The sequence below is a fragment of the Mirounga leonina genome, unplaced genomic scaffold (genome assembly GCF_011800145.1).
Source record: "Mirounga leonina isolate KUSES-001 unplaced genomic scaffold, KU_Mleo_1.0 Mir_152, whole genome shotgun sequence".
NCBI classification, from domain to species: domain Eukaryota; kingdom Metazoa; phylum Chordata; class Mammalia; order Carnivora; family Phocidae; genus Mirounga; species Mirounga leonina.
In genome coordinates, this window is record NW_023270380.1 from 21,390,752 (window position 1) to 21,403,245 (window position 12,494).

The following is a 12,494-nucleotide window of genomic DNA, read 5'->3' on the forward strand; positions in this document are numbered from 1 at the left end:
CTTCTTCATACTTTTACACATTTCCCAAATTTTCTAAAACGAACACAAAATGTATTACTTTTGTAATTAGAAAAACTGACTCAGCATTGTCTTGAGCAAACTCCTCCTGTAAGGTTACGATGGTCTAATGCAAGTACGGCACTGTTTTCACAACGGTGAGGGGCTGGGAAATGCCTGGGACAGTGGGGTCCCCGCAGGATCGTTTATGATCAGTGTCCATGCGGCGCCGGGTCAGGTGTGGCAGTGGGTCAGAGGCCCCCTGTCACTCTCGGGAGCCAAGGGACACGTGCTCCGTGAGTCTCCTGTGGGATGTGTCCCACTGTGGCTTGGGTCAGGGTGACCGGGTCACGTTCAGGAATGCCAACAGTGTCCCTATTTCCTCTGAGGTGTTGCAAGGGACTGAGCTGCTGGAAGTGGTGAGCCAGCAGATGCTACTGAGGAAGTCCGTGTTTCCATCAAGTGTCGCCGAGTGCTGTGCAGAGGAGAGTGACTTCCGAGTGCCTCCAGCAGCGTGTCACTGGCCAGGCGAGCAGCGTGCCCCTACTGTGCGCCAGGTCCGTGTTTGGGCTGAGAACCACAGTCGAGGCAGACGCGGTCCCCTCCCTCAAGGAGCTGACCGGCTGATGGGAGGTGCGCTGTCATGAATGGGTGTGCGAGTTACTGGAGGCCGGGCCACCTGAATGCAGTCACGGCGGTGAGGGAGTGGTTTCCGCCACAGCTAGCTAGCCAGGAAGTGAGCAATGGGCTGAAACAGAATGACCCGGACGGCAGGGAACAGAGTAACATTTCCAGCTGTGTGTCCGATTCCTGAAGCCCCAAACATCCTGGAAGCTGGAGACCTCAGAGTTGGCTCTGGTTCTCAAAAGCATGGAACCCTGAGCAAGTCCCTTCACCTCCCTGAGCCTCCACATCCCTGTTGGTAGACTGGGGCTCAGGACTCCCGCTAGGCCACCTCACAAGGTCACTGTGTTCTGTTAACCACTAGTTAACATCGGCCAAATGTCCTTTGTTCCCAAGGTCATTTCTGGGCCCCCTCCCAGGGTGGGAAGGACCCCCCCCGTAAGTGCTTCCTGGTCCCTCAGAGCCGAGACCTGCCTCACACACCCAACACGCTGGGGGTGTCCCCCAAACCCAGGGCCCGAGGCTGACTTTACTGTTGGGTGAGAGGCTGTAGGAGCATGACTGGTGATGAGTGTGCGCATGTGTGTGCGTGTGCATTGCACACACAAAGGCCACCACAGACTTTACCTTTATATGAGGCACATGTGGGTGGCACAGAGCCTTGAAACCCCGTCACCTGGGCCAGGAGGCCTCAGCAGGATGTACGTCAGGCAGGTGTGTCTTCAGTGTGGGAGCTTCCTGGGAGAATGGGGTGCGGGGCCTCTATGCCCCAGGCTGAGCCATGCTAACCAGGAACGGAGTTTCTAAGGGGATGCTGAAGCGATGGTGTGGGGACAGCATTTTCTTTTTTTTTTTTTTTAAAGATTTTATTTATTTATTGGAGAGCGAGCGAGAGAGAAACAGCATGAGAGAGGAGAGGGTCAGAGGGAGAAGCAGGCTCCCCGCTGAGCCGGGAGCCCGATGTGGGACTCGATCCCAGGACCCTGGGATCATGACCTGAGCTGAAGGCAGTCGCTCAACCAACTGAGCCACCCAGGCGCCCAGGACAGCATTTTCTTATTCAAACAACAGAACACAGGGATATATTGGGCATTTATTCAAACTCATCAGAGAGACTGTTTTCTTGGCCGGAGTAGCTGACACAAGACAGGGCTGTTCCGGAACCGGGAACGTGGGGCAGGCCTGGCTGGGGTGCTCTGGGGGAGCTACGCATCCCATGGGCTTTGGTCGTTGTTGACTGGGAAGCCTGACGGCCATGCCAAGATAATTTAGTGTTTGTGGAGAACAGCCCATCCAAAGACCTCTACAAAGGAAATGGCCCAACATTCCCAGGACCAGGCAGCCTTAAGGCGGCTCCAGTCCCTGCATTTTACCTAAGAGGGGGCCCCTCCATCCCTGGCGCCCTGACACCGCAGTGTCACCTTGCTGACACCTACAGAGGCCCTCCTGCCACCTCAGGGCTGCTTGTCGTGGGTGCCAAATTGCTGTAATTGCCACTTTTCAAATGAAACGTGTGCATGGGCCTTCCAAAGTCTGGGGAGGGACAACGTGCCAGGGACCCGTCAGTTTCCCGTCCCTGCTCGTCCTCCCTCGTGATGGCCCGTGCAGGGGGTCCCTGGCACCTCCTTCTCGGGACCCATGGATGGAGCCAGTCCAGGGGCGCCACGTCCCCGACAGCATTTGCTCACTTCCTGTCTGTGTGTCACATTCCGGTGATTCTCGTGCTGTGTCAGTTTTCCTTACCACATTGGCTCTAGCGGGCTGTGATCCGTGATGGTGACGCCGAAAGCTCACACGGTTCGCACTGGGCAGTAACAAAGTCTTTCTAAATTAAGGTATGTGCTTTGTTTTGGACCCAATGCTGTTGCACACCCAATAGGCTGCAGTAGAGTGTGAACATGACTTCTCTGTGTCCTGGAAGCCGAGCAGCGCATTTGACTTGCTTTTTTGTGACCCTCGCCTGGTTGTGGAGTTCTGGCGCCCACCCCGCCGGATCTCCCAGGGCCACCTGCCCACACCGGAACAGTCACCCAGTGTCCCATTCCGTGGTTTTCAGCCAGTTCCTCGTCTTTTGTGCCTGCCCCTGCCCCGTCTTCCAGTCCTACTCCCTGACCGCCTTCTTTCAGATCCTAGGACGCGTGATGTGACAAGAACACATGAGTACAGGTGGCTTCGAGGAAGCTTCTGCGTGGGGGCTTGCTGCCCGGGGGTGGTGGGGGCAGGAGCCTGCGTCTGGGTGGGCTGGGCGCACGTCAGTGCGGCGGCCAGGCGCATGCAGGCAGCCAGCCTGGAGGCTCCCGAGCCCAAGAAGCATCTGGAAGCCAGGAAGGAAAACGTGACAGCATGGCGCCAGAGAAGAAGCTGAGCCCCAGGGCCTGTCCCAGGTGCACAGACACCCTCCCTGTGGGGACAGGCCAGCTGTGGCCGCACTGTGCGAGGGACACGTGTCCTCCTTGGGCCTGGCTGCAGGAGCCACTCGATGGATGTGGGCCCTCCCGGGTCACAGGGTGGTCAGTGTGGCCGGGGCACGACGTTGCTGTGCACACAGGGTCTGTGTCCCCAGATGCCATCTCTGCTCGCGTCTCAGCTCTGACCACTTCCTCTTCTGCTCTGAAGCCTTCGACAGCTCCTGCCGTCCATGGGCCCAGTTCCTACTCTGCACGGGGCCCACGGGACCCAGTGAACTGTCCCCGCCCTCCCCCACTGGTTTCTTTAGTCCAGCGGGGCCACTTGCTTTCATACGGTGCTCCTGTGCCTGGGACCGCGACCCCCCATCGAGGGCAGCGCCTGCCCCAGCCGTCAAGGCCCACCTCAGATGGCCTCCTGACCCCTCTGTGCAGTGAGCTCCCCCTTCCAGGACTGTCAAGCCATTTAGGATGTTCCTCTTGCTCCCCGGAAATTCTGGTTGTGTGTATGTATATATATATATATATTTTTTTTTTTTTTTAAGTTTTATTTATTTAAGTCATCTCTACACCCCACGTGGGCCTCAAACTCACGATCCCGAGATCAAGAGTCATGCGCTCCTCGGACTGAGCCGGCCATGCACCCCTCTGTTGTCTTAGTCTTCCGTGAATCGTTTCCTTGAGGGTTGGGGCTGTGCGTGACTTACCCTCTGCCTCGCCGGGCGCCTAGCACCCCTGTTGCAATCAAGCTGAACTAAATGCATCCTGATTTCTGGCTGTAAATGTGGGGCAGAGAGCGGGTCCTTGTTCCTCGAATCTAGTGACCCCAAACATGACACAGGCTTTCATGTCACTCCTCAGCCTTCCCAGCTCAGAGGGAAGTGAGGGACAGAGTTCTCATGGCTGCAGGCAGGATGGGGGGTGCTGTCTCTGAGGGGTCCTTGGTGTCCCAGCCACTCAGGGGAGGGCCATGGGGCAGAGGAGGGATGTTGCCTGCCCCTTTGCTGGGTCAGAGCACCTGCTCTGTGGGGGGTTCACTGGGACAGTCACGAGCTTACTGAGAAGAGCCGGGCCACCATCCATCCTTTCAAGTGGTATACCCAATGGCTGAGAAGGGGGGAGGGGGGCAGTGGAGATGATCAATCTCAGTAAACCGTTTTAATAAAGATTGGTTTGGGCAATAGCCATCAAATGAAATCTAGGGGGAAATTTTGATGGGAAACAGGATATTTGCATGATCTTTAAGTGCCTCCACAGAATGCTTCTAACTTGTAAAGAGAAAAGTGATACAGCATCTTGACTGAGTGAACAGAATAACATCGCCTGGACCTTGAAAACATTACACCAGATGAAGGAAAGCAGTCACAAAAGACCCCACACTGTACGACTGCATTTATATGGACAATCTAGAATTGACTGATGCGTAGAGGTGGAGGGCAACTTGGCTGAGGAGTGTGGCTGGGAGCACATGGGAGGGACTGTTAAGGCGTAGCGGGGGTTTTCTGGGGTAGCAAAAATGTCCTAAAAGTGATTGTGCTTGGTTGCACACCGAATTATTAGATGGGCAAATGTTATCATATGTGAATTATAGCCCAATGAAGCGGTTAAAAGATTAGCATTACCGAGGTGGGACAGATGGACATCGCATGTCTCCTGGTGGGATCTCCTGTGCAGGATCCCAACCCAGGGTGCATGACCCAAATCTTCTGAGGAAGGAACCAGAGAAGCCCAAACTGAGGGGCATTCAACAAAATACCTAGCTGGTATTTTTCAAAAACATCATTGTCATGAAAGATTAAAGAAGACTAAACAAACTTGAGAACTAAACGTAAAGCATAATCTTGGATTAGATCCCGTACCGGAGGAAAAAAGAATCCCAAGAAAGACGTCTTTGAGACAATTGGCAAAACTGGAATATGGGCTGTCAATTAGATAAATATCATATCCATGTTGCGATTTCCAAAAGACAGTAACTGTGCTACAGATATGTAAAAACACAACTTTGTTGCTAGAAACACACTGAGGTTTAAGGGGTGAAGAGCCATGATGTATGCCTCCTATTTACAAAGGGTTCAGGAAAAATAAATAATAATATGGAAGAAAGAGAATGACAAATGTAGCAAAGTATTAAGAATTGGTAATCTGGGTAAAGGGTAGACAGGAGTTCCCCATATTATTTGTGAAACTTTTCTGCAAGTGTGGAAGTATTTGAAAAGAAAAATTATAAAATTATATAGTTAAAAGCCAAATACACTCAGACATTTCAGACGTAGCAGTTACAGCTAAATCCTAAGTACTGTAAGCTCTTTCTTATCACCGAAGGTCTGCCAGTTCTCACTAACTCAGGGGCCATCTGGGGCCACAGGGACAGAGTCCTGGTGAAGTGGCATATTGGCGTGCAGGGCCCAGACCCCCAGAAGAGATTTTCCCCAGGACTTGTACCATTTAAATCCCAAGGTCACGCAAAAGTTTATTGCAGCCCTTTGGGAGTGTGAGCTTTTCCTCTGCCCCACCAGCGCAGGCCGGGGTATAACAGAAACGAGTTTCCCAGGAGGCTGGGAGATACAGCGGGTGCATAGTGAGCTGTCCTTGCAGTGGCTGGTTGGGACTAAACCCACTGCTTGTGCGGCCTGCCTCTGGGGTCGACCAGGAATCCAAACACTGCAGCCAGAGCTGGGGCAGATCCCAATGCCACAGATCTCTTTTGGAGAAGTCTCATTTCTTGGTTATTCCTGTTTGACATCTCCCTATGGAGTCCAAGAGTCATTCATGGACCTCAAAGAAACCAACCTCAAACCAACCGCCAATGAGCATGCCAGGAGAGTGAGGGAGAGCCTCCCCTTAGCCTTGGCTGCTCTCAGGGGTCCTGTGGTTGAACATGCAAGTGGAATCCTTCCAGAAATCACTCTGTGCTGACTCAGAGGTGGGAAAAAGCAAACAAAATCATAACCATCTTAGGCCCCAATAACTGGGGTTCTTAGAAGTTCAGAGCAGAAAGGGGGCCGTGGAGGACACACCAAAGTTGCAGGTTGGGTGAGGGCAGGTTTGGCCGGTCTTGGGCCTCCGTGCCTGGGGCTGGGCTCCAAGTTTGATACATCCTGATAAGAGGGGCCTCAGTGCTTGGGAACTGGTTTGAACTGAAGGAAAGCAGAGAAAAGCCATGGCTTTGGCAAGATACCGGATGGCTCGCGCCCACTCTTGGATGGGACTGTTGTGTGTTTTATCTTTCCTGCTAGCTCTCACTTGAGCCCCATGAAACTGATGCCGAGGGATGTTCTCGATCTCCCTGTGTAGATTCTCAGGCATGCCTGGAGACCGACCAAAGCACTCCTTGAAGGCAGACCAGGGGAAGGCAGCGGGTGAGCACCTTGGTCTCCCCAGTGCTGTTTGCATCCCATCATTTCACATTCTGTTTGGGGTTCCCCACACACCACCCCCAGCCATCAGGGGACTGGCATCAGCACCAGTCGTGATTCTTAACCCAAATCTGAAGATCATTAACACTGGCTGGGGGTAGGAGGTGGAGCAGTGGGTAAAGTGTGCTTTAAAACCGAGTATCTAATCTTTTGGATCATCTGGCCTACCTGCTGCTCTCATTTCTGGCTTTCCCGTTTATCCTGTGGGTTGGTCTTGTCTCTTTGATGACACCTTTTCTGTGTGTCTTCCCCAACTGTTGGTCCAGTGCAGAGCGCACAGCGGGATCCCAGCATAGCTGCTGACCCATAACGAGCTGGGAAGGAGAGCTGAGAGCCCATATCCCGGCTTCTCCTTCCAGCTCTGCCACGAGGGCAGCCGTGGGCTGATGGAGCTCACCGTCCTTGTCTAGGCCCCACTTCGTACCTGTCCGAAGCAGGGGTGCTTACTAGTCCTGCCTCTTTTTGCCGAGATTCAAAGATATCAGATCAGGGCCATAGGCACCTTGTACCTTTAAGTCAGGAGGTGAATGGAGGCTCCGCTGGTCGCTTGTCTGGCTGGTCCTGGCTGATTTCATGCTTTCAGGCTCTGAAGGAGTGAGCCCTGCCCTTGCAGAGGTGGGCAGGAGAGGACCCTTCCACCGCCTGTCTCCCTGGCCCCGCATCTCTTCCCCGGCCTGCCCTGGGCTCCGGCATGCTGACCTGCCTCACCTGCTGCAGGTGTGTTGGACAATGGGAGGCCCTGGCAGGGGAGGGAGGGGAAGGGGTGAGAGGTCGGGTGTTGGCTCCTCCGGCTTCCTGCCTATGACCGTGGCTTCTGCCCTCCGGCCCTCTCCGGACTCAGACAACACCCCCTTCTCTCTCCCTGGGCCTTCAGGCCCGGCCTGGGACCGGCCTCCTGCTGCTGCAGGCCCCCAGCACTTCACTCTCCCCGTGGGTCCCCCACCCCAGACCTTTGTCAAAGCAATAGCCCCTTCGTTAAGAGCCTGGCTCAAGCCCGATTCCTGCCGGGACCCCCTGGGTGCAGAGCTGGTTGTTGCCAGCGCCCCCTTCACGGGGCTGGGGGATACCAACCCGCCAGCTTGGCACCACGACCGCCCCCACCCCTCATTTTCCTACAGAAGTTGGTTCTAGCACAGTCTTCCTCCTGGAAGCTCTGGAACAGCCCGTACACCGAGCCAGAGCTTCCTGCTGGCTGGGGAGCGTGGGCGTCCAGCTTCCAAATGGCTCTCTTGCTCGTGACTCGCTGCATTCCCGGGGGGGCCGGGGCCAGGCTGAGCGCAACGCCCCGGCGTCCCAGCCGGGGTCCTCCTCCCTGCATCCTGTATGGTGTTCATGCTCTTGCCTCATGACCAGCCTCAGCCCAGCTCCTCTGGGCGGTTGTGGGCTGGGTGCTTGGTTCCCGAAGCTCCGGGCTGACCTCGCCTTGCAGGGAGGCCAGGCTTCGGAAGCTCTGCCATCCTGGGAGTGCCCTCATCGCCACCACCTGGGGCCCTCCTCGGCCTGGGGCCCCCCTTCTCTTGCCTTTCCCTCCAGACCACCACCTACTCCACCTCCCCCCTTCCCCACGGGCTGTAGACCTCCAACTTGGAAGAACTCACTCCCCATCCATTGGTGATACTTAGGGACCCGTCTCCACCACGATGGTCACTTTGGAAGAGGCACCATCTGGCCACTGCTGGCACCCCTCTTTCGCTTCCTGAGATAGCCAGAAGGCACCACAAGCCAGTCACCACCTCTGTCCAATGTACTTTCCGCTCCCTAAGACCCAGTGTTTTGCTTTTCGCCCCCCGCCCCATTCCCTTCTGCTCCCCACTGTTTGGAGCCTGGGACCTGGGAAAGAATGAAGTCCTCATTGCGTGGTTTGATTTTTCTTCCTCCTGGCACAGAAAGAACCCCCAGTGTTTGAGTAGCTAAGGCCCCCAGTGATTCCTCGTTATGAGAAGAGTCATCAAAACATACCCGTTATGCATTAAGTCTTCACAAAAGACACCAAAGATTAGCGCATCGTCTACTTGCAAGGAGCCCCTTTGCTAGCCATACCAATTACGTTTTTAAGAAGCAGAGGGGTTCGAGTTGGGTTCTTCTGAATCTGGTTTTCTCCCCCTCCTTGTGATTTGTATGCAGACTTCCGAGAGGCAGGTTTTATAATACAGATTCAGCCAGGCTAAATCACAGCGGCAGAACCTTATGCAATGGCTAAAAACCTATGAGTTAAAAATGGAATAGTCTTGCAGAGTGGAGAAGGTAATAATAATAACATCAGGGATGTGAAAATAGAAAGTAAAAAATTAGTATTTCAGGAATGCAGGTCTCTTACCCACATTTTTCTGCACCTGGAGAGCTTGGTGTCATTTTCCAGAATAAATCCAAAGCGCGAGCTCTCACTAGAAAAATAAAACTTTTGTTTTCACAGGTTCAACCCTCCGTCCCCAGTGAATCCAGGGTCGAGAGCCCTTTTTACTGACTTCTGGCTGTCATGCCACAAAACACGTTTTGTGTTTGTTAGAATCTGTATGTTCACTAATGCTTGTAAAGGAACAGATTTTAGATTTTTATAAGTGGGTTTTGTTAATTTGCTATTTTAAAAATACTTGTGAGACCTTTACAGTTGCCATAGTGATATAATTTCCATAAACATGATTTTTTTGTGGGGATTTTTTGCACATTGAAGGCTGAGGCTGATAGCAGTGTTGGGGGGGAGTAGGTGGTGAATTTGGCAGCCACCCCATTGCTTCCTCCCTCAAATGCTGCAGATCTGGTTCCAGGGATCCACGTCATGGCAGAGACCTAGACCCCTAATCACCACATCTGACACCCTAGGCTTCTGGGGAGTGAGCCTGGTCAGGGGAGAAGGGGGCCAGCCCCCGGGTGGGGGATCACGGGTACCTGCGTGGCCCATCAGTGGTCCAGCCCACGTCAGAGTGACCTGCACTCTCTCGCCAAACCTTGGCTTCACAAAGCCTTGGAGGACCCAACCTTGGAGCTGCCCGAGGGGCAGTGGAGAGCCTGGAGACTCTTTCCCTTTGAACCAGATTCATAAAAAAAAAAAAAAAATTCTATTTTAATTCACAATACTGCTAAAATGCTGAACGTTTGCAATGGAAAATAAAAATGTAACAAATACTAGCTGTTAAACAAGACAAGAAGGCATTGAATAAGAAGGCATTTTATAGTCCTCTAGAATGCCAGTAGTTGAGAAAAAGCAGATTTGATTAGAAGAAGAGTTAGATGGTCCCAGTGGCACCACGCTTATCAGTGATGCTAGACATTTGCTTTGGCTCATGGAGAGACTTCACTGTTAAGCTTTATTTCCCGGAGAATGGAACATACAGAGAGATCAAGGGAGAAGCAGAACAAATAAGAGAGAGATTTCTAATAACAAAGAACGTCTGGGGAGAGAAACGGCCAGAAAAAGGAGTTTCAGGAGGCAGTGTCAGCCTGAGATGGCAGAGCAGTGTCGGGCCAGACGCTCCACGCCAGGCGCTGCCTAGCTCAGCCGAGGGGTTTGATTCATACGGAATCATGAATCATAAGCAAGTACGAATTATTAGAAAGGCTTTGTGTTGACTGTTTTTATTTAGGTAGTACCAGAAATTCGAACACGGCCACCCAGAGGAGAACGTCCCAGACTCCCCGAGTGGCGGAGTTACCCATCTCCATCTCTGGAGAGCCGACCCGCGGTGTCCAGGAGAGGTTGCGCATGTCAGCGGCACGCCGATGGATGCCTGGAATGTGCACTGAACAAGGGCGTGTTCGGAAGTGTGCTAGACGGGCACGGAGCACTCCGCGAAGTGGAAAAGGCCCACGGACCGGCCCGTCTACAGAAGTCTGTGGCCACACAGCTGCTGTCGACTTGGGGTTTGTTGAGTGTGTCTCTTGAAGAGGAGGAAGACGAACCCGGAGTGTGGGCTGACATTCTGTGCCTCTGGAGTCGTGGGGCTGGGGGCAGGGCTCGCTGCGGGGTTGTGCCTGGCTGGCAAGGCGGGGGGGTGGGGGTGGTGACGTGCTCTGAGGGCTCTGCAGGCATTTTTGTTTGCCCTGAAATTGCCCAGAGGAATTTGGCATGGCACACGGCCGGAAAGTGGCTCACTGTCCCAGGCGGAGTGGGGCTCAGCACCCGCGCTGCACCAGCCTCTTCTTGTAACACACATTTAATGCAAAGGTTTTTGTTTTTGTTTTTGTTTTAAATAATGCCTCAGTGGCAGGTAGCTTGGCTCTCGGCTGGGGCTGGTGGGCGGTGAGCGGGAGAGGGAAGCAGCATCCCGGGACTGATGCAGCAGGGTGGGGGAGCACCTCCCTCCTCATTGAGTCAGCGTGTGGCCCTCGGGGCATGGCCTTCCAAGATGCTCTGTGGTGTTCTGGGTGCAGGCAGGTCAGGACCGGTCCCCGCTCCCCTCGCCAGGAGTGGGAAGATTTCATCCTTTGGGAGGAAACAGTAAGCAGAAGTACCACCACCTGCCACGTTGCCCAGAGGAGGGGACATAGGAGGGGACATAGGAGGGTCAGGTGCTCGAGCACAAAGGTCATTTGATGATGGGGAGCCAAGGATCCAGAATTTTTGTGGTGAGTGCTTCCCTGAATCCTGGTGACCCCTTGCCGGGTAGAACTAATTTATTTTGCTGGGGGAATCCCTCCTGGATCCCACTCTACCAGGGGAGAGCTGTGTGACCTTGGGCAAGTTATTTAAGTCCTCTGTGCCTCAGTTTCTTCATCCGCAAAAGGGGGGCAATCACAGGACCCACCACACAGGCCTCTTGAAGATTAAATGGGTTGTTCCACAGAAACTGCTTGGAATAGTGCCTGGAGCACAGTGAGGATTCCATGTCTTTTCCAGGCTCCAAAGGCACTGATTTTTCTCCCCTCTCCCCCGTGGTGCAGCCTCCAGTACCCACATTCTACTCTCTGTCGCTGTGAGCTGGGCTTTTTCGGTTCCACACGTGAGATCACACAGTGTGTGTCTTTCTGTGTCAGGCTTACCTCATGGAGCCTCAAACCCTCAAGCTTCATTCACGTCGCAAATGGCAGAGTTTCATTCTGATTTTGAGGCGGGATAATATTCCGCTGTGTATATATTACGTTTTCTTTGTTCGTCCATCGACGGACATTTAGCTTGGCTAGAAGGCTGCATGGAACATGGGGGCAGCTGTCTCTGTGAGATAGTGATTTCATTCTCTGTGGATAAATACCCAGAAGTGGAATTGCTGGATCATTTAGTGCTTCTATTTCTTGAGGACCCTGAACGCTGTTTCCCAGAGCAGCTGCACCAGCTCGCATCCCCACTGACAGCGCACGAGGGTCCCCTTCCTGCATGTCCTCGCCGGTACCTGTCAGCACCTGTCATGTCTGGTCTTTTCGATGATGGCCATTCTGAAGGTCTGAGGGGAGAGCCCATTGAGGCTTATTTGTGTTTTCCTGGTGATTTGTGATATCTACGTGTACCTGTTGGCCACTCGTGTGTCTTCTCTGGGGAAATGTCCATTGAGGTCCTCTGCCCATGTTTTATTTTATTTTTTTCTGGTTAAACACTATTCTCGTCTGGGAACATGTGTTGGGGTGGGGAAGCCTGGGGCCCTCCAGGGACAGAAGCTGTGGTCAGGTTTGGTCTAAAGCATGTTTAACTTGGAACCGCTCTGCAGGGAATGGTGAGCCCAATGATTCCTAGAAATGCCGAAAGGACAGGACAACCAAGGACAGGGCTGTGGCTTGCTGGTCCCTTGAGCTGTGTCCACCAGTCAGGGCCCTTCTTTTTTTTTTTTTTTAAAGATTTTATTTATTTATTTGAGAGAGAGAATGAGATAGAGAGCATGAGAGGGGGGAGGGTCAGAGAGAGAGGCAGACTCCCTGCTGAGCAGGGAGCCCGACGTGGGACTCGATCCCGGGACTCCACGATCATGACCCGAGCCGAAGGCAGTCGCTTAACCAACTGAGCCACCCAGGCGCCCAGGTCAGGGCCTTTCTTGCCCCCTCCACCTGAGCGGGGCCTTCTGGGGGCCCCCCTTCCCAAGCACCCTCCCTGCTCGGAGTCTGCAGGCTGTTGTGGTCAGGATGGTGC

The 12,494-nt window shown here is 53.6% G+C and overlaps 1 protein-coding gene across 3 annotated transcripts in view; it reads left to right on the forward strand.

Moving 5' to 3' along the window:
• The window catches only part of STUM (stum, mechanosensory transduction mediator homolog), a 50,423-nt gene that overhangs the window by 9,605 nt on the left and 28,324 nt on the right, over positions 1–12,494 (forward strand). The window contains exon 2 of one of the 3 annotated variants that reach the window (XM_035008703.1): positions 10,024–10,452. The exons of the other annotated variants lie outside the window; for them this stretch is intronic. Within the exon in view, the coding sequence (XP_034864594.1) occupies positions 10,024–10,322 (299 nt within the window). The 3' untranslated portion in view covers positions 10,323–10,452. Of the gene's footprint in view, positions 1–10,023; positions 10,453–12,494 lie in introns of those variants that run through there. 3 annotated transcript variants of the gene reach the window in all.